This window comes from Lagopus muta, chromosome Z (genome assembly GCF_023343835.1).
Source record: "Lagopus muta isolate bLagMut1 chromosome Z, bLagMut1 primary, whole genome shotgun sequence".
Lineage (NCBI taxonomy): Eukaryota > Metazoa > Chordata > Aves > Galliformes > Phasianidae > Lagopus > Lagopus muta.
This window is the reverse complement of record NC_064472.1, coordinates 63,244,018-63,269,135: the sequence shown is the minus strand read 5'-3', so window position 1 is coordinate 63,269,135 and position 25,118 is coordinate 63,244,018. Positions and strand designations below refer to the sequence as shown.

General features: G+C 38.3%; 1 protein-coding gene across 3 annotated transcripts in view; it reads left to right on the top strand.

Annotated features, from left to right (window-relative positions):
* Positions 1-25,118, top strand: part of RASGRF2 (Ras protein specific guanine nucleotide releasing factor 2) — a 119,238-nt gene that overhangs the window by 47,634 nt on the left and 46,486 nt on the right. Inside the window, exons 8-17 of one of the 3 annotated variants that reach the window (XM_048931027.1) lie at positions 1,194-1,303; positions 4,128-4,246; positions 10,900-11,060; positions 12,020-12,086; positions 12,927-13,063; positions 16,028-16,110; positions 16,974-17,222; positions 17,608-17,879; positions 20,976-21,104; positions 23,676-23,765. In XM_048931027.1, the coding sequence (XP_048786984.1) occupies positions 1,194-1,303; positions 4,128-4,246; positions 10,900-11,060; positions 12,020-12,086; positions 12,927-13,063; positions 16,028-16,110; positions 16,974-17,222; positions 17,608-17,879; positions 20,976-21,104; positions 23,676-23,765 (1,417 nt within the window). Of the gene's footprint in view, positions 1-1,193; positions 1,304-4,127; positions 4,247-10,899; positions 11,061-12,019; positions 12,087-12,926; positions 13,064-16,027; positions 16,111-16,973; positions 17,223-17,490; positions 17,880-20,975; positions 21,105-23,675; positions 23,766-25,118 lie in introns of all 3 variants that reach the window. The other 2 variants (XM_048931026.1, XM_048931025.1) reach the window with 2 other exon arrangements.

Genomic DNA, 25,118 nt, shown 5'->3' with positions numbered 1-25,118 from the left:
AACAGGGGTAATATAACTGGTACAGCAAGTTAGAGCAATCACAAGCATTTTAGGAGAAATATATTTTGAAACCCTCTTCCTACTTTTGTTCTTCAGTGACCTGGTCTTTAGAATATAAAAAATATACAGCAGAAGTATTTGAAAACTTCATTAGCCTTATGTTATATTCTGTTGATATGTATGGATTAATTATTTGCAGCTGTTATCAAAAGTCTTTGAAACACTAGTGTGATGGTTTTGTGACATTTATGTTTGACATAGGTTATTTACCATGTCAATGGTGAATCCCAGCAGTTTGTTCAGTAACTGGCAAATGGAGTTCTCCCCCCCTCAAAAAAAGGGTCGCTGCCATTGTGTTAGAACTAGTCAGCCCTGTTATCCTAATTAGAAGGCCACTGCTACTTCTAACAGTGTATTTGTTCAGCTTCTAGCCTGTATACCATAAAGTTTGGAAAATTTTGATTGAACTTAAAAATACCTTGGGATTTTAGAGGGGAGAGAGAGGGTCCTATTGATATGTGATGAATAATGTTGTGATGAGGATGTTTTCTGCATAGGAGAAAGCATCTCTCCACTTTCTAAATAGTTCTTATTCTTTAAAAATAAATACTACTGCAGGGTCACTTGCTTCTGTTTAACATTCATGAATGTGCTTTAAGTCATGACAGTTTGAATCAGGATGGTTAAGCTACTGTTTGGCCTTTAACTCTCAAATCTTGCATATTCTTCAGTGTCCATTAGTACAATATGAATTATTTCGTCTGTATGCTAACAGGCCACCACCTGGCGTGTAAAAAATCTAGATGCTTGCAACCTATTACAATTTTAGTAAGGTGTATGCGGATCTCCCAGAATGTTTTGAAAATTTTCTGTGTTGACACTTGAATAACAGCAAGAAAATAAGAAATTCAGTGTTATTCTTGTTACTGTATCTGATTTTTTGCGTACAATATTGAATTGAATTTATGTTTCTTCAGACTGAAAACACACGCACACATATGCAGCTTCTGTGACCAAAAAGTTGGTCATCTTTGTTGGTCACAGTTGGTCGTCTTGTTTAGATTGTATGTATTATCACTTAGTATTTATCACTTACATTTTATCACTCGTATTTAAAAAAAAAAACAAACAAAAAACTGTATCAAAATTATTTCTTTAAGGATTTACTGATTCTATTCCTAATTCGTTTTAAGATTCCTAGATACATAATAACGCTTCATGAACTCCTGGCTCACACACCACATGAACATGTTGAACGAAAAAGCCTTGAATTTGCAAAATCCAAGCTAGAAGAACTTTCAAGGTGAGACTTTCTATGCTTTTATTCAATAATTCTGAAGCAAAGACTCTGAAATGTAAAATGAATTTTCTCTCTTTGGTTTTGTTCTTTTTAAAAAAAAATGTTTTAAAGAAAAGGAACAAAACCGAACCAAAGTCCAGAAAACCAAAGAAATAAATAGTAATATTTAAACTCTTCTAGTCTTCTGTTTAACAGAAATCTACAAGTACTTTGTATTTTGGGTAGGGGAGAACAAAGTTGCTATAGAAACCACCTACCCTTGAGTTATGAGCAATTTTCTTTATATAAAGAAATATGTATGTTTTTTTCACAGTTTTTTTTTTTTTTTAAAGGGCATTTTCAATATTCCACAATGCTGGAGATCAGTCAGGGTCTTGAGAAGTACTGAGTTCTCAATCCGTGTTGAGTTTGCATGTGTTAATGAACTAACTATCACATATGCTATAAAGAAGTCCAAATAAACTGGAGCTAAAGATGTATTTTCATAATTAGTACTCACTATAGAAGCCTGTAAAATGAATATCTTCCTAGAAACTCCAGGTCTTAGATGCTTCTTTCTGTCAGCCTGGGCTGAAATTTGGTTGCTATCATTAGGAAACAGATCTTTCTGTTGTGAACAAAGACATGCTACATGAACAAGAATGTATGCCTTGAATATCTGGAGTATTTACCAAAAAAGTCCCTGTAAAATATGTAGCTGTAAATGCGTAATTGCTTTATAGCTCTTGTTAATTGCATTCTTTTGACTGTTCAGATCTATAATGCCTTTAAGACAGAGTTGCTATGTTGGACAAACTACCTATCAGTTTGGAGCTTATTAATTTTTCTTTTTTGTCCTGCTGCATCTTCAATACAGTCAGCTAAATGTCATGTCCACCACCTTTTAATGCTCTGGCTTCTTTTGAAAAGACTTCTGAAGAATTAGCTGCGTTTTCTTCTTGCAGTGTAAGCAGGGTCTGCCATATTCTGAGGCCATTTGAAGCAGAGAAGTAATGCCTCCTTTCCCCTTAGTCAGAGCCAGTGTCTGTGGGTAGGGTTATGTGTATATGTGTATAATAAGAAGAAATAGCACTGACTCTGCTTCATCTCATAAGTTAGAGTTCATCCAACTAATTTATCTCTGAATGTTCAGAATTGGAGGCTCAAATTGACTGATGCTCTTCTGCTCACAAAGCAGGCGATATGGACCATATGTATAAAACATTATGGCTTATTTATTGTAGATGTGAGTAAAGAGTAGGCTTGAGACAGCGCAGTCAAGTCACAGTTCAGGAATATCGCAACATCATGCAAGTTTCTGTGTTAAGGTCTGTCTTGGAATAAACTGCTTTTCTGTGTAAGAGGAGGATACTTACAAAGAGAATCACAGAACCACAGAAACACCAAGGTTGGAAAAGACCTACAAGATCATCCAGTCCAACCATCCACCTATCACCAATAGTTGTCACTGAACCATATCCCTCAACACAAAATCCAAACATTCCTTGAACATCTCCAGGGTCAGTGACTCCACCATCTCTCTGGGCAGCCCCTTCCAGTGCCTGACCACTCTTTCAGAGAAGTAGTATTCCCTAATGTCCAGCCTGAATCTCCCCTGGCGCAGATTGAAGCCATTCCCTCTAGTTCTGTCACCAGTTACACAAAAGAAGAGGCCTACCCCAAGCTCACTTCAGGTAGTTATAGAGAGCAATAAGGTCTCTCCTGAGCCTCCTCTTCTCCAGACTGAACAATCCCAGCTCCTTCAGCTGCTCATCATAAGGCCTGAGCTCCAGACCCCTCACCATCTTTGTTGCCCTTCTCTGAACCCGCTCCAAGGTTGGAGGGGCCCAAAACTGTACGTAGTACTGGAGGTGTGACCTCACCAGAGCTGAGTACAGGGGACAGTCACTGCCCTGTTCCTGCTGGCAACACCGTTTCTGATGCCAGCCAGGATGCCATTGGCCTTCTTGGCCACCCGGGCACACTGCTGGCTTTTGTTCAGCCAAGCATCAATCAATACCCCCAGGTCCATTTCCTCTACACAGTCTTCCAGCCACTCTGCCTCAAGCCTGTAGCGTTTCCTGGGGTTGTTGTAGCCAAAGTGTAACCAAAGCCCGGTGTTTGGCCTTGTTGAAACTCATCCCATTGGCTCCAGCCCAGCTCTCCAGCCTGTCCAGATCCCTCTGTAGGGCCTCGCTACCCCCAGGCAGATCGACACTTCCAGCCAACTTTGTGTCGTCTGCAAACTTACTGAGGGTGCACTCAGTGCCCTCATCCAGGTCATCATTAAAGATACTGATAGAGGAGGAAGTTAAGAGATGAACCATTAAAGTTGTAATTGTTACAGGGAGCAATGAGGAAGTGAATGGTACGTTCAGTCGTAAACTGAAGCAGACCAGACCAGGAACATAAAACCAAGGTCAGGGAGTCTAAAATGTGTTTTATAGCTAACACAAAGAACTAAGAAACATTTCCAGTTTTGTGGATGCTAGTGAGCATCAAAAAGTACTCTTCTAGCAGCTTTGAAGAATTTTCATCTTGGTGGCATCTGTCAGATGCATTCAAGAGTAGTCTAAGAACAACTCTGACAGAATAGGTTCCACTGCTGAAAAAATGATTGCAACAGTGGTTTGAAAAAAGGCAAAGCAGAGCAAGAAACTCGCTCTGGACTAGTCATGTGCTGTATGTATATATCTTTTGTGTTGTAAAGGACATTATCATCTATTTATGCGTACACTGTCAAAAGTTCAAATGAAATTAGATGAAATATTTTGCATACATATTTTTGAAACATATTGCAAGATATATTTTGGGGAGTTTTAAGTACATTTTGTATTGTGTCTGACAGGGTAATGCATGATGAAGTGAGTGACACAGAAAACATCCGGAAGAATCTGGCCATAGAAAGAACAATAGTAGAAGGCTGTGATATATTGCTAGATACTAGTCAAACTTTTATACGCCAAGGTAAGACTTCTCTTTAAAAGCTACCTATGAAAATAATTGCATTTAAAACAGCAGGGTTCACATTGCCGTCATTGGGCAAGTCACTGCACTGGGCACAGGTAACATCCTTAAAGTTTAGTGGACTGTGTAGGATGAGTTAAAAATGCTCAAATTTGGGCAGATTTGAGACTATAGTTGTGCCCCATTTCTGTACTGCATTATTGAGGAACCATGAAAAACAACAGCAAGCAATGGTAAATCATACATGGGACACTATTATACACTGAACAGGCTGTGATCTTCAGTTGTAATTACCTACAGCTCCACAGAGACAAAGGCTGTCTGGTCAGTCAAAATGGTAATGTCAGCTGATGCATCACCTGGACAAAAGTGCATGAGTAGCCTGAAATTTTGTCAAATGATTAAGCAATAAAGCGGTTGCTAAGAAAGAAAAGAGCTGTCATTCCCATTTTAATCAGTGCTTCAGGAACAGCTCAAATTCATAGTGCCAGAATCATAGAATCATAGAATAGCTCAGGTTGAAAAAGACCTTAAAGATCATTAAGTCCAACCACAACCTAACCATATTACCTTAACTAACAGCCCTCCACTAATAATGTCTTTGAGAACCACATTCAAATGGTTTTTAAACACATCCAGGGATGGTGACTCAACCACGTCTCTGGGGAGCCTATTCCAGTGCTTAACAACCTTTTCTGCAAAGAAGTTTTTCCTAATATCCAACCTAAACTTACCTTGATGCAACTTAAGGCCATTTCCCCTCGTCCTGTCACCTGTGAGAAGAAACCAGCCCTGCTCTTGCTGTAAACACCTTTCAGATATTGGAAGAGAGCAATAAGGTCTCCCTTCAGCCTCCTCTTCCCCAGACTAAACAACCCCAGTTCCTTCAGTTGCTCCTCGTAGGGCATATTCTCCAGCCCTTCACAAGCCTCATTGTCCTTCTTTGGACCTGCTCCAGCACCTCAGTGTCCTTTCTGTACTGAGGTGCCCAAAACTGAACACATACTCAAGGTGAGGCCTCACCAATGCTGAATACAGGGGCAGGATTACTTCCCTACTCGCACTCACCACACTATTCCTGATACAAACCAGGATGCCACTGGCCTTCTTGGCCACCTGGGCACACTGCTGGCTCATATTCAGCTGGCTGTCCATCAGTCCACCAAGGTTCCTTTCCTTTCCATCAGGCAGCTTTCCAGCCACTCCTCCCCAAGCCTGTAGGGTTGCTTGGGGTAGTTGTGACCAAAATGCAGGACCTGACACTTGACCCTACTGAAACTCATACAGTTAACCTTGGCCCATCAATCCAGTCCATCCAGGTCCCTCTGTAGTGCCTTTCTCCCCTCTGGCAGATCAACATTCCCTGCCAACTTGGTGTCGTCTGCAAACTTACTGAGAGTGCACTCAACCCCCTTGCTCATAAAGATGCTAAATAGAAGCGACCTCAGTACCAGGGCCTGGGGGACACCACTTGTGACCAATCTCCAACTGGATTTAACTGCACTGACCGCAATTCTTTGGGCCTGGCCATCCAGCCAGCATTTCACGCAGCAGAGCAGATGCCCGTCCAAACTGTGGGCAGCCAGCTTCTCCACGAGAATGTTGTGGGGGACAGTGTCAAAGGCTTTACTGAAGTCCAGGTAGACCATATCAACAGCCGTACCTTCATCCACTAAGCGGGTCACCTTGTCATAGAATGAGCCAATACCTGATATACTTGCTCCATCTTCTGAGAGGTACGTTTTTGGGCTTCACTAGAAGTCCAGGAATAGATACAAAGATCACTTCAAGAGGAAAAACATGAAGAAAATGAAGGCTTCTGTTCTTACAGAGAGGTAGAATTACATCTAATAAAATTCAGTTAGTAAAAAGAATGAGGGAGAGGCATACCATATTCTTTATTCTTGGTGGTTTTGGAAACTCCTCCTGCTGAAGCTTAGGTCCATCATGTACAGAGAAGTGTTCGTTCCACCTCTGCTCAGCATTTGTGAGGCTGTAGCTGCATACTGTGTTCAGTTCTAGGTCACCCAGTTCAAGGCTAACATAGACAAACTGTAGAAAGACCAGTGCAAAGCTACCAAGATGCTGAAAGGCCTAGAGCACCTCTCCTATGAGGAGAGTAAAAAAGAGCTGGGAATGTTCAGTCTGGAGAAGAAAAGGTTCAGGGAGGACCTTACCAACATGTATAAGAAGCTGAAGAGGGGTGCAAAGAAGACAGAGCCCTACTCTTTTCAGTGGTGCCCACTGCCAGGAGAAGATGCACTGAGCACAGCCTGGAACACAGATGGTTCCCTCTGACCATCAGGCAGCACTTCTTTTCTGTGGGGGTGTGGGAGTCCTGGCACAAGGACCTGGAGGCTGTGGGATCTCCTCCTTGGAGGTCTTCAGAAGCCACCTGGGCGTGAGCCTGAGTGCTCTGTTCTGCGTGGCCCTGCTTGAGCAGGGAGGGTTGGCCCACACGAAATCAGAGATTCTTTAATGGCCTGTTTACCATCCTGTGATATCAGGAGATAAATTTCTTACTGTACTCCACAAAATTGTAATTTAAAGTAAGTGATACCTTGAACTGAAACTATAAATGGATTGTAGTTCTAAACTTCTTAACTTGGGTTAAGTTAACCCTTAAGTTAAGTTCTTAACTTGGGGGGGCTCACTCTAATGGTAAAACAAACGAAAAATCTTCATAACTGAAGCCTATTTTCCATTTATATAAGAATTTACTTCTTGATCTTTTCTAACAAGGTAGTAGTTTTGGATGGAGTAGCTACGGGTCTGTTAGGGAAGGATTTTAATGAGGCAAAAGCATTGTAAAGCATTACATACATGTAGGGAAGCTTGAGAATTTAATTTAGGTATATCCCTTCATGCGATCTTCTTTAGATAGCATCATCAGAACATTTGGTATTTAAATAGAATCATATGCAAAGCTGGTAGTTTAATAGGCTTTGTTTAGAATTTGAAATCCATTCTGTAGTGTTTCTGAGGTTATTTAGCCAAACTATGAAACTTTCCGTAGTAACTCTTGAGATTGTTTGTACAGTGGTCACATTTAAGTTAATCTGTTGTTCTTTAAATGTATGTGTTTGCTATAATTGAGGTGTTTGAGGAGTTATGAATGTGGTTTCAAGAAAAATGTGGAATTGTTACATTACAGCCACCCCTGGAGAACTACAGGGCTGATTCTCCTTGACTAACTTGTACCATGAAATTTTCTTAACCTTTTATTTTTTTTCACTGTGATTACGGTATTTTGTATTTAAATGCATATGATGCTTTTTCCCTTAAAATTGACTAATATAATTTTGTCAGTGTACCCAGTGTTTCATCATTGGAAACCTACTAATTTTTCTGTGAAAATCAATCTGTAAAGGTTGGAATGTTGGTATGTAAGACCCAAGTCAAACCAGTGATTTAAGTAAATCAATTTCAGGTTTAATTCTGGGAATACTGTTAAGGACAGTGGATAAGCCTGCATGTTATGAAAGGCTGCATCACAATTTACCTTTTAGAAATCTTAAAGCATATGACATTTTATAAGTGCAGAAATCTGACTCAAGCTGATGAAATAATGGCAAGCGCATTTTCCTTTCACATCTGATTATAGGGTCACTTTAAGAGTGATGTCCACCTCATCTAATTTCAGTTAAGCTCCTCTTCTTTGTGTTGGTTGTGGAGAAATAGGTACCTATTTCTGACCAAAAAAAACCAACCAACCAACCAAACAAAAATATTTCTGACAGTGCTTTGCACAGTAAATTATGAATTCGCTTTCAGATTTCTTGGGGTCTCCTTTTACCTACCTCTTACTTTGAAACAGACTATATTGTTAGGCCCTCTGTCAAGGCAAACAGTATCTTCTTTATCTCTCTTTCTTCTCTTTGACATGGTCCCTCACCACATCTTTTCTCTCTAAATTGGAGAGGCATGGGTGTGAAGGATGGACAGTTTGGTGGATTAAGAATTGGTTGGCTGGTTGCAGCCAAAGGGTTGTGATCAGTGGCTCTGTGTCAGAGTGGAGGCCGGTCACAAGCGCCGTCCCTCAGGGTCTTGGGACCGGTGCTCTTCATAAGTGACACAGACGATGGCATCGAGTGCACCCTCAGCAAGTTTGGGGATGACACCAAGCTGGGCAGTGCAGTCGATACACTGGAGGAAAGGGAAGCCGTCCAGAGGCTGGAGAAGTGGGTCCATGAAAACCTAATGAGGCACAGGGTGCTGCACTTGGGTCAGGGTAATCCCAGGTATTTATACAGAGTGGGGGAAGATCTCCTTCAGAGCAGCCCTGCAGAGAAGGACTTAGGGGTCCTGGTGGATGAGAAGCTGGACATGAGCCAGCAATGTGTGCTTGCAGTCTAGAAGGCCAACTGTGTTCTGGGCTGCATTAAAAAAGGGGTGGCCAGCAGGGAGAGGGAAGTGATTGTCCGCCTCTACTCAGCTCTTGTGAGGCCCCATCTGCAGTACTGCATCCAGGCCTGGGGCCAGGAAGGAGGTGGAGCTCTTGGAGCGGGCCCAGAGGAGGGCCACTGAGATGATCAGAGGGCTGGAGGAAAGGCTGAAGGGCTTGTTTAGCTTGTTTGGGCTTGTTTAGCTTAGAGAAGGCTCCAGGGAGACCTCATTGTGGCCTTCCAGTAGTTGAACAGAACGTATAAATAAGAGGGGCAACAGCTGTTTATGAGGGTGGATAGTGATAGGACAAGGGGGAATGGTTTTAAACTGAGACAGGAGAAGTTTAGGTTAGATATTAGGAGGAAGTTTTTCACCCAGAGGGTGATGACACACTGGAGCAGGTTGCCCAAGGAGGCTGTGGATGCCCCATCCCTGGAGGCATGCAAGGCCAGGCTGGATGTGGCTCTGGGCAGCCTCGTCTGGTGGTTGGTGACCCTGCACTTGAAACTGCATGATCCTTGTGTTCCTTTTCAACCCAGGCCATTCTGTGATTCTATGATTCTGTGATTCTTTAATGGCCTAAGGCAACGAAGACCTTGATCTGCCATCCAGCATTGGCTGACACCCAGAAAACTGTCTTCTGGAGGCCCCTCAGAGGCCATCAAATATGTTTTCTGATCTTCCTATCGTCAACTGCACTAAATTTACCTCTGCTAACGAATATGTCATAATTACAAAATTATGGAGTAGTTGAGGTTTGAAGGGACTTTGGGAATTGTCCTGTCCAATTCCACCTGCTGAAAGCATTATCAACTGGTGCCCGTTACTCAGCATCATGTGCAGTCAAGTTTTTATTATTTCAAAAGAATGGAGTTTTTTTTTTTACATCATATTACTAATGAACATTTCAAAATTAGTCTCACTTGGTTGTGGTAGTTGTACACTGGCCAGTCATAACAATTTTTTTTATTTTCTTAAGAGGAAATCTGTAGTAGAATCTATGACATGGCAAATGCTCAATTTCTTTAATCACGAGAACTTGATGGAAATGCAGTACATCCTTGCTAGATTTCAACTCTGTAGATTTTTTTTTCTGTAAGTATTAAGCTCATTATTGAAAGGAGATAACGCAGCCTCTCTTCACACTATGAAATAGTAATATTTCAGGTCCATTTTTTTTGTAGAATATAGGTGAATCTAAAAGGTGTTGCATAGGTTTACAGATTTCTGGAGTATAGCTTTTCTTTGTGTTTTACTACTGTGGCACAAATCATTGTGTACTCATTTAGTCTGAAAATGTAGTGGTTCTCAAAGTACAACAGAATGTTGTAAGTTGATCAGTGTATATTTTGTTATGTCTCAGACGTATTAACAACTTAAGTGCAAATAAGGAAATAAATGTAGGAAAAAGTGACGTAGAACAACAGTAGCTTTTTCACAGAGTAATCTTAATTTCTCTGTTAGTCTGTGTACATGAACTTCAAATTGTGCTTCACTATCAAATTTGATTCCAGACCCAAAATAAAAGTGATCATGATATCAGCAGGCAAAAAATTGGTGAGAGAATGGTTTTGAACAAACAAACAAGATGGAAGCATAACTTTCTCTGTTTTGGAATTCTGTAGATTGCAAATTCAGACTTAATGCGATGAGATTCAATTTAATGCTTGACTGGTAACACTTCTAACTGAGCTGTGTAGCCCTGACTAACACAATGCAAGATAAGAAGAGATCTGCTTCATTTGCATCTCTTACTTATAGGCATACATATGTACAAACCTTCCTTTCCATACAAATGTTTCCCTTCAAAACCTTTGTTTTTCTCCCTCTGTCTCTTTGGCTTGAAACTAGTGTAACTTTGCAAATCTAGCAATTACCAAAAGTTGAGAAAAATGGAGATTGCTGTTCAGCTTTGTTCTCAGATTAACATGTTAGTAGCTCAGAGTTGTACGAAAATTTGACAACTATCTAACTAACTATTAGTTCAGACTTTGTTTGCTTGATGCTAGGACTGTGGTTACAGAGATGGATTTACTGCTTCCATTAAAAAAAAGTACAAATCTGTGAACTTGTCCTGAAACCCAAAATGAACTGGTACAAAGAAGATAAATGACCTTTTTTTTTTTTTTTTTTTTTAATGGAAATTAATGTGTGTTAATACTTACTAGAATGAAAAGGTGCATGATTTAATACCAAAATGTTTGGTAGATTAACACTTCTAAATATTGTTATAGTCACAGTGTATTTTTTATTTTGATTATTGTCAGGTTCTCTTATTCAAGTCCCTTCAGTTGAAAGGGGAAAACTTAGCAAAGTTCGTCTGGGATCATTATCCTTGAAAAAGGAAGGAGAAAGGCAGTGCTTCTTATTTACAAAGCATTTTTTAATTTGTACAAGAAGTTCAGGAGGAAAACTGCATCTCCTTAAGGTACACATTATGACTCAATTCTGTATTTCAATTCAATGAAAATAAAGCTTCAGTGAAATTTTAATATGGGGGGGGGGGGGAAATGGGGTTTGTTCTGAACTGAGATTTTGTGTTCTTATGAACAGAAGTGAGATGATGTGTTTCTCATTGCAATACACTTTTCCGGAGGTGCGTGATTTAATAAACCTGGGGCTAGAAACAGTACATCAGTGCCTTTGTATAAGCCAGTAGTGGCTCTGTTTACAATGCAATAATCAGCCAGTACACCCCACAGAACTATGAAAGAACTTCCAGAGCTGTAATAAAATTAATATTTGAAGTCGGTTTTATTTTCCTGGGCAGCATATTGTCTTAAAGTGAATGTTCTACTTAGAGTGCTCTGGTTACACTGGTTGAGAATCAGAATCCTTGGGTTGGCTTTTGAATGAAGGTAAAATGGCAGTTTGTGGATTGATGTATGTTGAACAGAATTTTAATCGGACAAGGACATATCAGAGATATTTCAAGACTTTAAAAAATCTCTCTTGTTACTTTCTGTATGCATTTTCACTTTGTACTCTTTAAATAATTAATGTATTTTGCAAAGTAAATGAAGTGTAACTGAATCTTTCAAAAAGTCATGTATTATTTTTATTTAAATTCAGAATGAAATGATGAAATTCTAGTTACCTTTTCTGGAACTTATGAACAAGCCTGTGGGAGACAAATTATAGTATGGTAATAATGAAAAAAAATTTGCACATTTAAACATATGATTGATTTCCTTGCTTAAAGAAAATGTAATATCAGATCCAGCTGGTTTTAGTTCTTGAAAAATGTACATCATGAAATTGATATATCTTTCTATGAGCTCTGGATTGTAGAATCTTACTGTAAGATGTATCAATATTTTAAAATAGCTATAATGGCGAATTGGAGCACATGTCTCAATTTATGAAAAATGTACTTTGTTTTCATAGACAGGAGGCGTTCTGTCGTTAATAGAGTGCACATTGATTGAGGAGACAGATGCAACTGATGATGACTGTAAGTTACTTTCAACTGTTTGTAGTAATTACAGTTCTAAGTATATATATATATTTAAGTTTACCCTTGATTTATTTTTCATAACAAATTGATATGTTCTCCTCAATCATGAAATCAGAGAAACATCTGTTAACTGATTGAGTAGAATAAATTATTTAATAATGGCTGTACTGGCTTGCATAAGGATTTGTTTTGCTGTGTTTATTGTTGCTGTTGATATCTCACATAAGATTTCAAAGTACACTGGCTGAAGGAATATGACAAATTATTTGCTGACTTTTCTATTCAGCTTCACCCTGAGGATCTTAGAAAGAAAAAAAAAAACTTCTAGAAAGACAAAACAGATAATTGAGTTTCTTTCAAGAAAGCTGATAGAGTTGGCAGAATTAGTGGAAAGTTTTTGTCTACAGATTTTGACTACAGCCCTTTTCAAATGAAGTAATTAAGCACATCCCCAGGCTGGGTGTTTTGTTACTCTTGACTTCCACCCTGTAGTTTTAGACAAGTATTACCCATGAATTGTGGAAGTAGTTCCATTAATTTCAGTAATCCTTCAGTGTACTGAGAGCATATGAAATATAGAAGGGTTAGAAGGACCTCAGCCTTATCTGACATTTTAACATGTAACTTACATCAATTCCCACTAGTGTATATTTGTAACTTTTATTGTATTTGGTGTATGTGGAAAATGATAATCTGCGTTTTGGATTCCCAGTCACATTTACTCTTTGTCAGAGAAATATTTTAATATAACTTTTTCATTAAGTGGAAACAATATTTTCTTTACACTGTGGTTTGAAATCTCACATTTTGTCTTTTTTTACTTCTTTCGCTGTAAAGCAAAAAGCTCTGGACAGGTGTTTGGACACCTCGATTTCAAGCTTGTCGTTGAACCTACAGATGCTCCTCCTTTTACTATTGTCCTCTTAGCCCCTTCACGTCAAGAGAAAGCTGCATGGACAAGTGATATAAGTCAGGTAGCTTTCTGCATTCTTTATCCTGTTTGTCATGAAATTGTTTACTTCATGTTTCTGAAAACTAATCCAAGAGAAAACTGATTTCTTGAGAGCTGATTGATTGCAGTCTATTTGCAAATCCCCTAGTGTTACCTGTTCTCCCTGAAATTTTGCTTTTGCATTTGACTTCTTAGTGGAATGCATGTCAATCTGAGAGCTGAAAAGCTGTGTGACTGAGTTGTGTGCTGCATGCCTACAAAGCTTGGAAGTGGCCTAATAAGGTATAGGTAAACACAGCAGCTGAGAGAGCATTGGGTGAAGTAGTTAGTCAGACTGCCAGGGAAAACAGTAGGAAACTTTTCTCTCTTGATTATTCCCTTTGAGGAAAGGAAAATCTGCCCCAGCTATTGCTTTCTGAAGAGATTTGAGGGCAACAGTAGAGATATTTTAATAATGTGAGAATGATGAAGATTAAGCTTCTTAAGAAAGCAGAATGATGGAATCGCTGAAATTGGAAAAGACTTCCAAGATCATCTAGTCCATGCATCCACCTACCACCATTTCACCACTAAACCTTGTTTAGTACACCATCTAAATGCTTCTTGAACACCTCCAGGGATGGTGAATCAACCTCTGCCCTGGAGAGGTTCTCTTCTGGAGAAGTTTTCCTAATGTCCAACCTGAATCTGCCTTGGCACAACTTGAGGTCATTTCTTCTAGTTCTACTGCTACTTACACAGGAGAAAAGTCTGACCTGCACCTCACCACAACGTCCCTTCAGGTAGTTGTAGAGAACTATAAGGTCTCTCCTGAGCCTTCTTCACAGCAAAGAATTCCAGTTCCCTCAGCCTCTCCCCATAAGACTTGTGCTCCAGTCCCTTCACAGCTTTGTTGATCTTCCCTGGGCATTCTATTGGGCCTCAATGTTTCAATAATAGTGAGGGGCTCAGAACTGTATGCAGCACTTGATTTGAAGTCTCACTTGTGCTGAGTACTGGGAGATGATCGCCTCTCTAGTCTCGCTGGCTGCACTACTTCTGATACAAGCCAGGTTGCCATTGGCTTTCTTTGCCACCTGGGCACACTGCTGGCTCATGTTTAGCTGAGTGTCAACCAACACTACCAAGTCTGTTTCTTCCAAGCAGCCTTCCAGCCCTCTGCCCCAAGCCTGGGGTTGTTGTGGCCAAAGTGCAAGACCTGGCACTTGGCCTTGTTGTACTTCATCCCATTGGCCTCAGTGCATTGATCCAGCCTGTCACAGAATCACAGAATCACAGAATGGCCAGCGTTGGAAGGGACCTCAAGGATCATGAATCTCCAACCCCGCTGCCACGTGCAGGGCCACCAACTTCCACATTTAGTACTAGACCAGGCTGCCCTGGGCCCCATCCAGTCCGACCTTGAACACCTCCAGGGACGGGGCATCCAGATCTTTCTGAAGAACCTTCTTACCCTCAGGCAGATTAATGGTGTCATCTGCAAGAGTAGATACCACCTTAAAAGAGAAGAGTAAGGACTCAAGAACCTGTGCAAACATCATAGGCATTTTGTTGCTGCTGAAGAAATCTCCTCTCTTCTACTTTAAGCATGTCCTTTGGCCATAGCTCCCTATTTGATTCCTTCACGTCACAATTTTTCTAAGATTTTATCTGTCAAATAACTGAAAAATGCTAGGACTCTGCAGTCTTAGTGGAAACAGCACTGAACCACCATGGGTCATTTGGTGCTTAGAGCTTCTTTGCAACATTTAAAAGTCACGTAGAGGAAACTGTGTATTATTATTAGAGATGTGTGTTGTGGTTTTTTTCTCAGTGCTTTAAAGTAACAATTTTGTAAAGTCATAATGTGAATTATTTAACTTTGAAACCATTGTTAAAAATCTGAAATTAAAAACACATATAGTAAAAATAAATCATAGAAGACCAGAAAAGGCCTCTGGTAGTCTTCTCTAACTGATCTAACATCAGTCATTATTTTGCTAGGCAATATTTCAACATATTATTCTTAAACCCAGTGTAAATGTGTATGAGAACTTTGGAAAATCCATTTTATTGATGTGAACTAATAGTGTGGTCTGCACATATATAATTGTTGAAAATAAAGTTTGAAAGTATTATAAAAGCAAGAGCCCTGTAGTAGTATATATAAGATACTTGATCCGGACCATAAAAGCCTTAACTGCTGGCAGACTGCAGACTTCCAAGAGCAGGGTTTTGGGTGCTCTGTTATCTCAACTACGTCAGAATACAAATCAGCAGAAAATGCTGTTCAGATGGCTTTGAGCTGTACTTACACACCACTAGTGCTGAGCTGCTTTGAGGCTTGAATAACAGCTTAACCACGCATAACTTGTAAACTTCTATTGGCCACAGCACAGCCTGTAATTTCAAACTAATATGTGCTATAAACGTGTCCCAGAAGTGTCTTCACACTTTCTGATACCTAGTCCAAAACATTTATACAAGAGTTTTCAATGGACTGCTCAGACAGCAGCTTCATAGCTGTATTTCAAAATAATAGCACTGTTTGAATTTGTTTTTAAAGGAAATGTGTGTTTTTAGAAACTATTTGTCTCTTACTTTATACATATAATATATAATATTCTGACTTTCTTTCAGTGCTGATTTTTCAAGATATGATAGAAGCATTTAAGGTCATTCAGTTTCAAATAAACTTCAAGGTTATCTCAATTTCAACTGAAAATCTGCAGCCATGTAAAAAAGATTCTGGGCCAAATTCTCTGAGCATGCTGGTAAAGATGCATGGACGTGAGTCTCTGCAAATCAAAGGAAGAAGACTAGAGAGTAGTATCTGTTACAATTGCTTCATCACTGCTTTTCTTTTATGAAAGTACCTTGTACTTTAGTCTGCTCAGGCTCTGTGAAAGCTATATTTTAGTGATGGTAGTGGTGACACTAACAGTGTGGAAATTAACCTCTTATAGTGTGTTTTGATATTAACAGTTGACAATATTTATTTTCACAGTGCATTGATAACATAAGGTGCAATGGTTTAATGACCATAGTGTTTGAAGAAAATTCTAAAGTCACTGTGCCGCATATGATAAAGTAAGTGAGACAATTTATGCCCAGTGAGCAAAATTTGTTTCTTTGCTTTTTAACAAAAGTTTTTTAAGAAAAGGAAGTGTGTTTTTGGAAAAGTATTTACTTCCCCTTCATTTACCCCCATTTTTGTTGGCTGGAATTAAATCTTCATCCCAATATTTATTTTTTTCAATCTGTTTCCTGAAACAGTAGGGATAACTGAAAATGGCCAACTCTGAAGTCACAGTGTTGGACTATATAGGATCACAGCTCAATTTTCTCTTTTATTTCTGAAGCTGCAGTAAGTTATGGTTTGGATAAGTAGTTTAATTCTGTATTGGTTATTTATTTTCTGTCCTACTACTCATCATTTTATTTAATGTATTTTTAAATGTTTGGTAAACCTACACCGAGTGCAAACAAGTATGACTTTCCAAAGCATTCCAAAGCCAAAGTTTTTCTTTTCCTTATTTCTCCTATTTCTAAGGGAAAAAAAAAAAAAAAAAGAAAAAAAAAAAGAAAAAAAAAAAAGAACACATTATCCTACAATTTTAACTTTAATCAAATCAAGGTAGCATGTTTTAGTCATAAACCTGCTTCTTTCACCCTTAAATTCATTCTGCAGCCTGTGTGCAGGTACAACCTGTGAAGGAAGCCATAACTTTAGCTAAGGGTTTTATTTTACTGTCTTTCACTGGGATCCCCTATAAAGCAAGATCCCAGCAGAAGCAAGTTTCTCCATACGAGTCTTCTTACGTTGATGAAATACAAGAATGCAGTATGTATTTCGTGGTTCTGTGTTGACAGAAGTAGCTGAAGTGATACTTCTAGTGTACCATAATCACTCTTCCTCTTTGGTGAAACGTTCTACTTTACCTTTTATGTAGGTCTGATGCACGTCTACATAGAGATGACATTGATATCTGCTTCAGCAAAACTCTAAATTCCTGCAAAGTACCTCAGATCCGTTATGCAAGTGTTGAACGCCTTTTGGAGAGGCTCACAGACTTGCGATTTCTGAGTATTGATTTCCTGAATACGTTCCTACACACTTACCGCATATTTACTACTGCAGCTGTTGTACTGGAAAAACTTTCAGACATTTACAGACGGCCTTTCACTTCCATTCCAGTTAGGTGAGCCCTGTCTTTTGTCTTCTATGATAAATTACTTACAGAATTACCAAGAATTACCATTTGTTTGTTTTTTACCTAATTTCTGTGTAAATAATCAGAAAGTTCTTACTCTGTATATACGGAGTAAATTTTTAGGTAAGTCTAACTCAATTTTCTGCCTGGGTTTTGAGGTCTAAATATCTCATAGATTTTGCCTCCACAAGTGTTTTCACTTAGATCTGTTTTGCATTTGTTACTACGATGTTGCTTTTTTGTTTCTTGCTTTCAGGGCTTTGGAGTTATTTTTTGCTACCAGTCAAAACAACAGAGGAGATTACCTAGCTGATGCGAAGTCACCGCATCTCTGTCGCAAATTTTCAACTCCCCCTCCACTGTCCCTTTCCAGAACATCCTCACCTGTCAGAACTCGAAAATTGTCATTGACTTCACCACTGAATTCAAGAATCGGTGCCCTTGATCTTTCTGCTTCATCTGTGGCATGCAGTCCTACCTCAACCTATAGTCCAGCCACTTCTCCTCCACCAACAGGTAGCAAAGTACCTCTCGACCTTAGCAAAGGGCCCTCCTCTCCTGAGCAAAGCCCTGGCTCCATAGAGGACAGCTTGGAGAATCCTCGCATTGACCTCTGTAACAAGCTGAGGAGAAGCATTCGAAGAGGTATTCTATATTTACAGAACGCTGAATGTTACTTTTGGCTTTTGGCTTTTTGGCAGTCTCAAATGAAAGCTTAATTTTTATCAGACTACTGCACAGCAGTTGTTTCTTTTTCCTTGTCCCTTCTTTTTTTTTTTTTTTTTTTTTTTGTGATCACAGTAACCTGCATTGGGGAATAAAATACACTGCTCTTGGTGTATTTTCTAGTGGCTGTGTTTCCTCTGTTTGTTTTTCCTTTTCTGCAGGCATAGTAGTATGGCAGAGTGGACCTGTCTGTTTTTAGTCCAGCAGAATGTTTTGGATGAATTAAAAAAAAATACTTGATGCCAGTTGCATTTTGTTGAAGTTGTCCTGTGAAGTAAAATATTAAGCTAAAAGGAAATGGATATATAAAATTAGGGGGAGTTCTTCAGAAAGATTTAGTTACTAATTCAAATAATTTATGTGAGCACTGGGTGCATGATTGAGATTCATAGCACTTGATTGTTATCAGTCCAGAAGGTAGATGTCTAAAAAGATGAATTGCTATTGTGAAATGTTTTTGGCTTTTGTAAGGCACCTTAAAATAGGTACTACTTTCAGAGGAATAATGCTAGTTGATATAAACCTTGCTGTGGGCATCTAGAATGAGAGCATTGCACATAAATTCACAGAATAATTTAGGTTAGAAAGAAACCTTAGGATTATCAAGTCCACCCATCAGCCTAACATTACAAGTCCACCACTAAACAATGTCTGTAACTGCCACATCCACATATGTCTTAAATACCTCCAAAGATGGGGACTCCACCACTTCCCTGGGCAGAGAATAGATGACAAAGCAAAAAAGTAGTTCTATTTTCATAAAGTATGCATAGGGTATATGAGTATTTATTGCTGTTTGGGAATGGAGGTATGGTCTTCTGAATTGGAATAAAAATATACTGTAATTTTTAATGTTGTTACATTAAGCAAAAGATGAGGAAATGCAGCATTACTGTTTTCTTCCTAAAATCTGGTCTGCTAGTGCCTGACTTGTAACCTGAATAAATATGAGCAGAAGATAGCTCAGTCTCTTTACAAACTATGCCATGTAGAAGTTGGTAAAACCTCAGAGGAAAGAAGATAGCCAAATGTAAATTAAGAAAAATATCATTAAAGCATTATGTCTGCTCTTAATGCTGCATAATTTTTACACAGCGTAGCATATTGTTCAACGTATAATTTTTTCATCAGGCAGCCACATTAGCATCCTGGGAGCATGTGACTCTTCATGCTTTCATAAAATACTGGTTGGCTGATACATTTAAACATTATTTCTGTTCACTGGGTATTTGTGAATTAATTACATAACAGTCTATTAATATGTCTAAAATACAGTATTTGCTATATAGAATTGGGCAAACTCTTTGCATGCACCAGGGTAGTCATACTCAAATCTTTATGATAGCACATTCCAAAATATAGGCCAGGTATTAAGGTGATTTGTAAATAGGTAACTATAGTCTTTGATGTCACATTTTTTGTCATACACTAAATGTACACCTACTAAAGTAGAGATTATTCTGACCTAGCGTTAGCACCATGCATTACTGCAGAAGTATTCTCAAACTGCATTCCAGTCTGTCAAAGCTGTGTCACCCGGGCAGCATGAGGGAACATTTGGAAATGGCAAGAATCTCATATAAATGCTAAATGGCTGTCTCTAGTCCCTTCAGAGATCTCTTGCTGAACAGTTTGCACACAGTTTAGAGGAATTTGCAACTATCTAGCTTTGTTCTCCAGGGGAAAGTCCTTTTGTCACTGCTTATCATGTTCAAGAAGAGGAGTAACTTTAAAAAGAAATTGCTCACAAAGAATGGAAATGAGTAGTAGGAGAACTACATAATGCTGATCTGCATTTTCCACATCATTCAGACATGGTTCCTTATTTCTGAAGTCTACTGGGTAAGGAGACAAGTTCTGCTTACTCGGCAGCTACCACCACCTCATAATCGTTAATGCTATTGCTCTGGTACTTGAGGATTTTCAGGAAAACAAAGGTATCTTATTCTAAACACAATATAACTGTATAAATTCCATTTCCCATGACCTATTATTATGGTAATAGTTGCTATTTTTGAACGTGGCTCATTTCTGTTCCAAATTTTTGCTTCCTTCCCACGCTATCAAAGTTTATTTGTATTTTTATAGTACTTATGCTAAGGCATAGTTGTTGTAAATATCAAACATAAAATACTTTATCAGCTTTTAAAAATACTTGGTTTTCCTGCATTGAGGAAGTACTTTTTCTGCTATTCTGAAGTTATGACCATTTCTTTTAATATGCTTCTAACTGAACAACTTTTCCACAGACTAATCTGCTCTCCAGTGTTGGCCATTTTATTAAGCAGTATTCTGATTAGAGATAGCAATCCATCAAGGATTTTTTCTTGTGAGCTCATATGAAACTTATGACTTTGGTACCCTTATTATAAATGCATTTTAGTGCATACTCTGTTGACTTAAATTGCAATCATAACCAAGCTATTTTTTAAACTGACTACTGTCCATTTTTTACCAAGTTATTTATTTACTAGCTTCTGTTTGGTTATGACATCAGTACAAAGCTTTCATTTCAGACAGTAATTACTGTTGAATCTTCTTGGCACAGAAGATACACAGCAAGTTCCAAAAGCATCACCATTTAAATGTAGCATTACATAACAACTACTTTATATGTATATACATATTAACAGCTACACTTATAAATAATTTTTGTGTATTAGATTTGGTATTTAAACATTGGTGTAAAATGTTCTTAATTAATGGCCATTTTTAAAATGTTGCTTTTCAGTGAAGATCATTTTGACACACAAATTCTTTGTATCATTGCAGTCAGTTTGCTCAAATTTGCAGATTTTTTGTCTTTAGGCGTTCATACACTGAGAGTTCTGAGTCACTTGCCTACTCTTTATTCTCTTCAGAGCTGTGTTTGTACCTAAAACAAACAAAACTTAGTGTGCTCTGTACTTTAAAAAGGTGTGTCATAAAGCCACATACCTTTTCTCCCAAAAATCTCTTAATATGGTGTAAATTTTGAGCTATCATCCTGTTATTAACATCTGATCTCTTTTAAAGCAGCAGTTCTAGAATCAGTGTCAGTGGACAGAACTATTCCTGAAAGCACCTCAGCGGTGGATACCACAGAACTTTCCCCATGTAGATCCCCTTCAACACCACGTCATCTCCGCTATCGTCAACCAGGAGGTAAGAAACTGAAGTTTCTGCCCTCTGTAACTTTCAAGAGTTTAAATAAAGTAGCCATAGTCTTTGCAAAATATTCGAAATCTGTAATCTTTCAATAATGTGAATTATGCCATTCAGTTAATGAAGGAGGGCTGCTCTGAAAGTAATGCTTCCTTTTTTATTATGGTGGCCCATGATGTCAGAGGCAGATGTTGTGTTGTTGGTGGTATAACAGTAGATTTTGAACCTTACTGCCAGTATTGTTACTGTGCTGTATTTTGTTGCTGCGTGACAAATGGCAGCAGAGCGGCATACGGAATGGTATTTGATGTGGAAGTATATCTGTATGTATTACCTTTCTCTGTATGAAAAAAATAGCACCCGTTGACATACATCCACAATTGCTAAATGTTTCTGGAAACAGAAGGTGGATGTGAGCGCAGTGAGAGATGGGTGGAACATTTCAACAGTGGCAACAGCAGTGTGAAAGACAAGCCACATTTTGGACAACCATGCACAGCTGTGACACCATGAAGTGAAGAGCGTCTTGGTCAGTTCATCTATGTGAGTTGACGTGTTACAATCAGGAAGGTGTGTTTGGTGCTGAGTATCAGTTTCAGTACTTTGGAAACAATGGTTGCCAAAATTGGAATATCTCAAAGTTGGAGCCACGTGGGTCCCACAGATGCTCAGACAGGAATAGAAAGAACACTGCATGCAAGTTTGTCAGGACCAGGTTGAACTGTATGAGGCTGAAGGTGAGTTTCCTGGGTTGCGTCTTTACTGATGGTGAAATGTAGTGTCACAACACAGTGGAGTCAAAATGGCAGCCCATGAAGTGATGACATGTGAATTCCCCAATGAAGAAGAAATTCAAGATGTAGCTCCCAGTGGATGAAGTGATGCATGCTGTCTTTTGGGACAGAAGAGAGGTGATCCGCTGGATTTCCTGGAACCTGGACGAGTCATCAACTACTGATAACTGTTTTGCGACACTGATGAAGTTGAAGGCTCAAACTTCATGAGCTGGGCCAAAGACAGCCTTTCTCTTACAGCACAATGATACCAGGCCCCATACTAGTCTGAAGACCATGGAGCACATTGCCAGTCATTACAGAAAGGTCCTACTACACAGACTGTGAACAGTCTGGATTTGATGCTTTCTGTCCTCATCTCTTTTGGCCAATGAAAGGTGGACTGTATGAGCAACGTTCTTCTAGGAGTGATGCTGTCATAGCAGCTGTGAAACTGGGTCATCTTCACTGCTGCTGATTTTTTACAAGTCTGGCATGCAGGCTCCTGTTCATTGCTGGCAAAAATGCTAATGGTGTTGACTGTTGAAAACGTGTATTTTGTAGCTGAGAATATGCTCAATCAGATAGGGTTCTTGTGCTCTTTGTATCTGTTTTAGTTTTCCATGGAAATAAATTGGAGGCACTATTTCTGGAGAGAAGTATGTGTTAGTAACTGGAGACTTGGAAGGATGTTGGAGCTTTGTATGTGATGAAATTTTCTTTAACAACTTGAGCAGGATGTATCCAAGTTCAGAACTAATATTGAATCACTCTTATTCTCACAAAAGTCTCTAGATATTTACAAATATTCTTTTTTCAGCTGCTAAGGAGACATTTTGGACATGATAGGTAATGATGAATTACACAATACCCAGTACTGTCGTTTGGAAGTGACTGAGTGAGTTATCTTGTGTGAAGTTGAAAATTTACAGTTGATAGCTAGTGATTTCTTCCAAAATTTGAATAAACTGCTCTGTTGAAGAGGTAAAGGGAGAACTGGAGTTCCTCAAATAGCTCTCACAAGTCTCTTCAAAAACATTAACTGAGCTGTGAGATCTATCCATGAGCTCCGTCCAGTTAAAATGCTGTCTTCTCAAACAAATCAGATCTCAAGGCATAGACATTGTTTGATACTTGGAATTCAAAAAAAAAAAAAAAAAGAAAGAAAAAGAAAACAGAACATAGTCTTCTCTACTGTTAATAAGTTAGTGAGACATCTCAATACTGGACCAATAGTAATATTTTGCTATTGGCCATAGTTGCGATAGAATGGCAAAACTCTGGAGTTGGAAACTGTGGGAAGCAGTAGTGTATTATTTGAGTACAAAGTGAATCAACATCGACTGGACTCCCTGAAGAGAAAATCTGACAAATTTTGCAAAACTGTACTTAAGTGATGAGCTGGGAAGATCTGTAAATCTCATCTGATTTGTTAATATGCTTTGTCCTTTAATATGGATGTTGGTTTTTTTGTTTGTTTTAGTTAACTGTCTGTACCATTACCTTTGTTCTTCTGTTTGGTTCAGGTTTATTCCTCATCCTTTGCAACGTCTTGAGAATTTTTTTCCGTAGAAACATCAATTGTACAGGCCTACAACTAATAGTCAAATTGCAGAAATTATGGTGATATTTTTCTTTCTTTTAATATGGAATCATAGAGTCATAGAATTGCTCAGGTTGGAAAAGACCTTCAGGATCAAATCATTATAAAATCCAATGACAATGAAAATAGACAATATACACAGTGTATGAACATTAGTAAAGATTTCAAATATTTCTCTTTCTATTCTCTTTACAGTACAAACTGCTGACAACAGTCACTGTGCTGTTTCTCCTGCATCTGCTTTTGCTATTGCTACAGCTGCAGCAGGACATGGGAGTCCACCAGGTGAGAAAAGTTTACCAAAAATTATACCAAACATTAAGATCTTCTCAGAAGGTAAATATTTCTTAGGAATTTACCTGAATCCTAAGCAGCCTCTGATTTGTTACTATAATCTCCATGGTGTCTTTCTGAGTTGGTTCCATTTGAGGCCAATGTGAAATATTTGTAATTTAACTCCTTTAATTTGAAGGTTTTTCTTAAAACTTTTTTGAAATCATTGCTTGTATGAAAGGCAAAAATTACAATATTGAAGAAATTAATAGAAATGTTATTTAACCCTGTAAGATTTTACAGGAGAAATTCAAACACTGGTTTTATCTTACAGAAGCAGTGTAAAATGCTGGAATTGTGATTATGTGATTTAGTTGACTTGAATACATAGTTCAGTTACAGTAGAAAACAACTTGAAACAATTGCTAAGATAAAGATAATAGAGAAGGAAATCAATTAAAAAAATTATCATTTGGAAAAAAGCTGAGGCTGAAATCCTTACGTTTTACAACCTTCTGCATAATAAAAAGCATTTTCAAATATAATGGAAAGTGTTTGTTTACTGCAAATCAAGAGATCACCATGAAATTGACCCATAAACATGACAAAAAGAACAGCCTAAGAGTGTGTTCAGGTGCATCCATACTATTATCTTTTTTACTGTGGCAGTCTGAAAATCTGTAAGAAATTTATATCACCAAATAGTAAAATTATGTCTTAGACTGTTTGTGTATTACTCTGTTTTGGGAAGTTGTCTGTAACCTTCATCCTGTCTACCTTAAAGAAAAAAAGAATGGGAATGTATTGAGTAATATTGTTTAGAATAAGCATGAATCTTAAATAAATGAGGACTTCTTATTGTACCGTATACCTTAAGGAAATGATTCTGGGCTTTGTGCCTTTGTTTTGTAAACTCTAATATCACCAAATCGTTAATCAAGATTTTGGATGATTACTGTATAAGCCTATGATCTCTTTTCTTGCTTACTTAAATTAGAATTACATGTACATTGTTTAATACTATATCTACCACATTTTATCCTTTGTGTCTACTTTATGCTTTTTTATCCTTTATGCTGTGGTTGTTTTCTTTGAGTGAGTGAGTAAACATCATGCAACAGTAATTTCTGGACAAAAAGAGTTGTGTATTCCTATTAATTTTGAAAACAGACATTGCCAAGAAGTCAGTGACATATTTTACTTTATAAATTAATTCCAATATATTTACAAATTCTTTACAAAATACAGTAAAAAGGAAAAAACTGTTTTTTGTTCACTAGGACGAGTACAATTTAAAATCACAGCTTCTATATTTTTAAAAGCACAGGTTCTCAGTACTTATCAGATAAGTGTTAGAGAAAATAA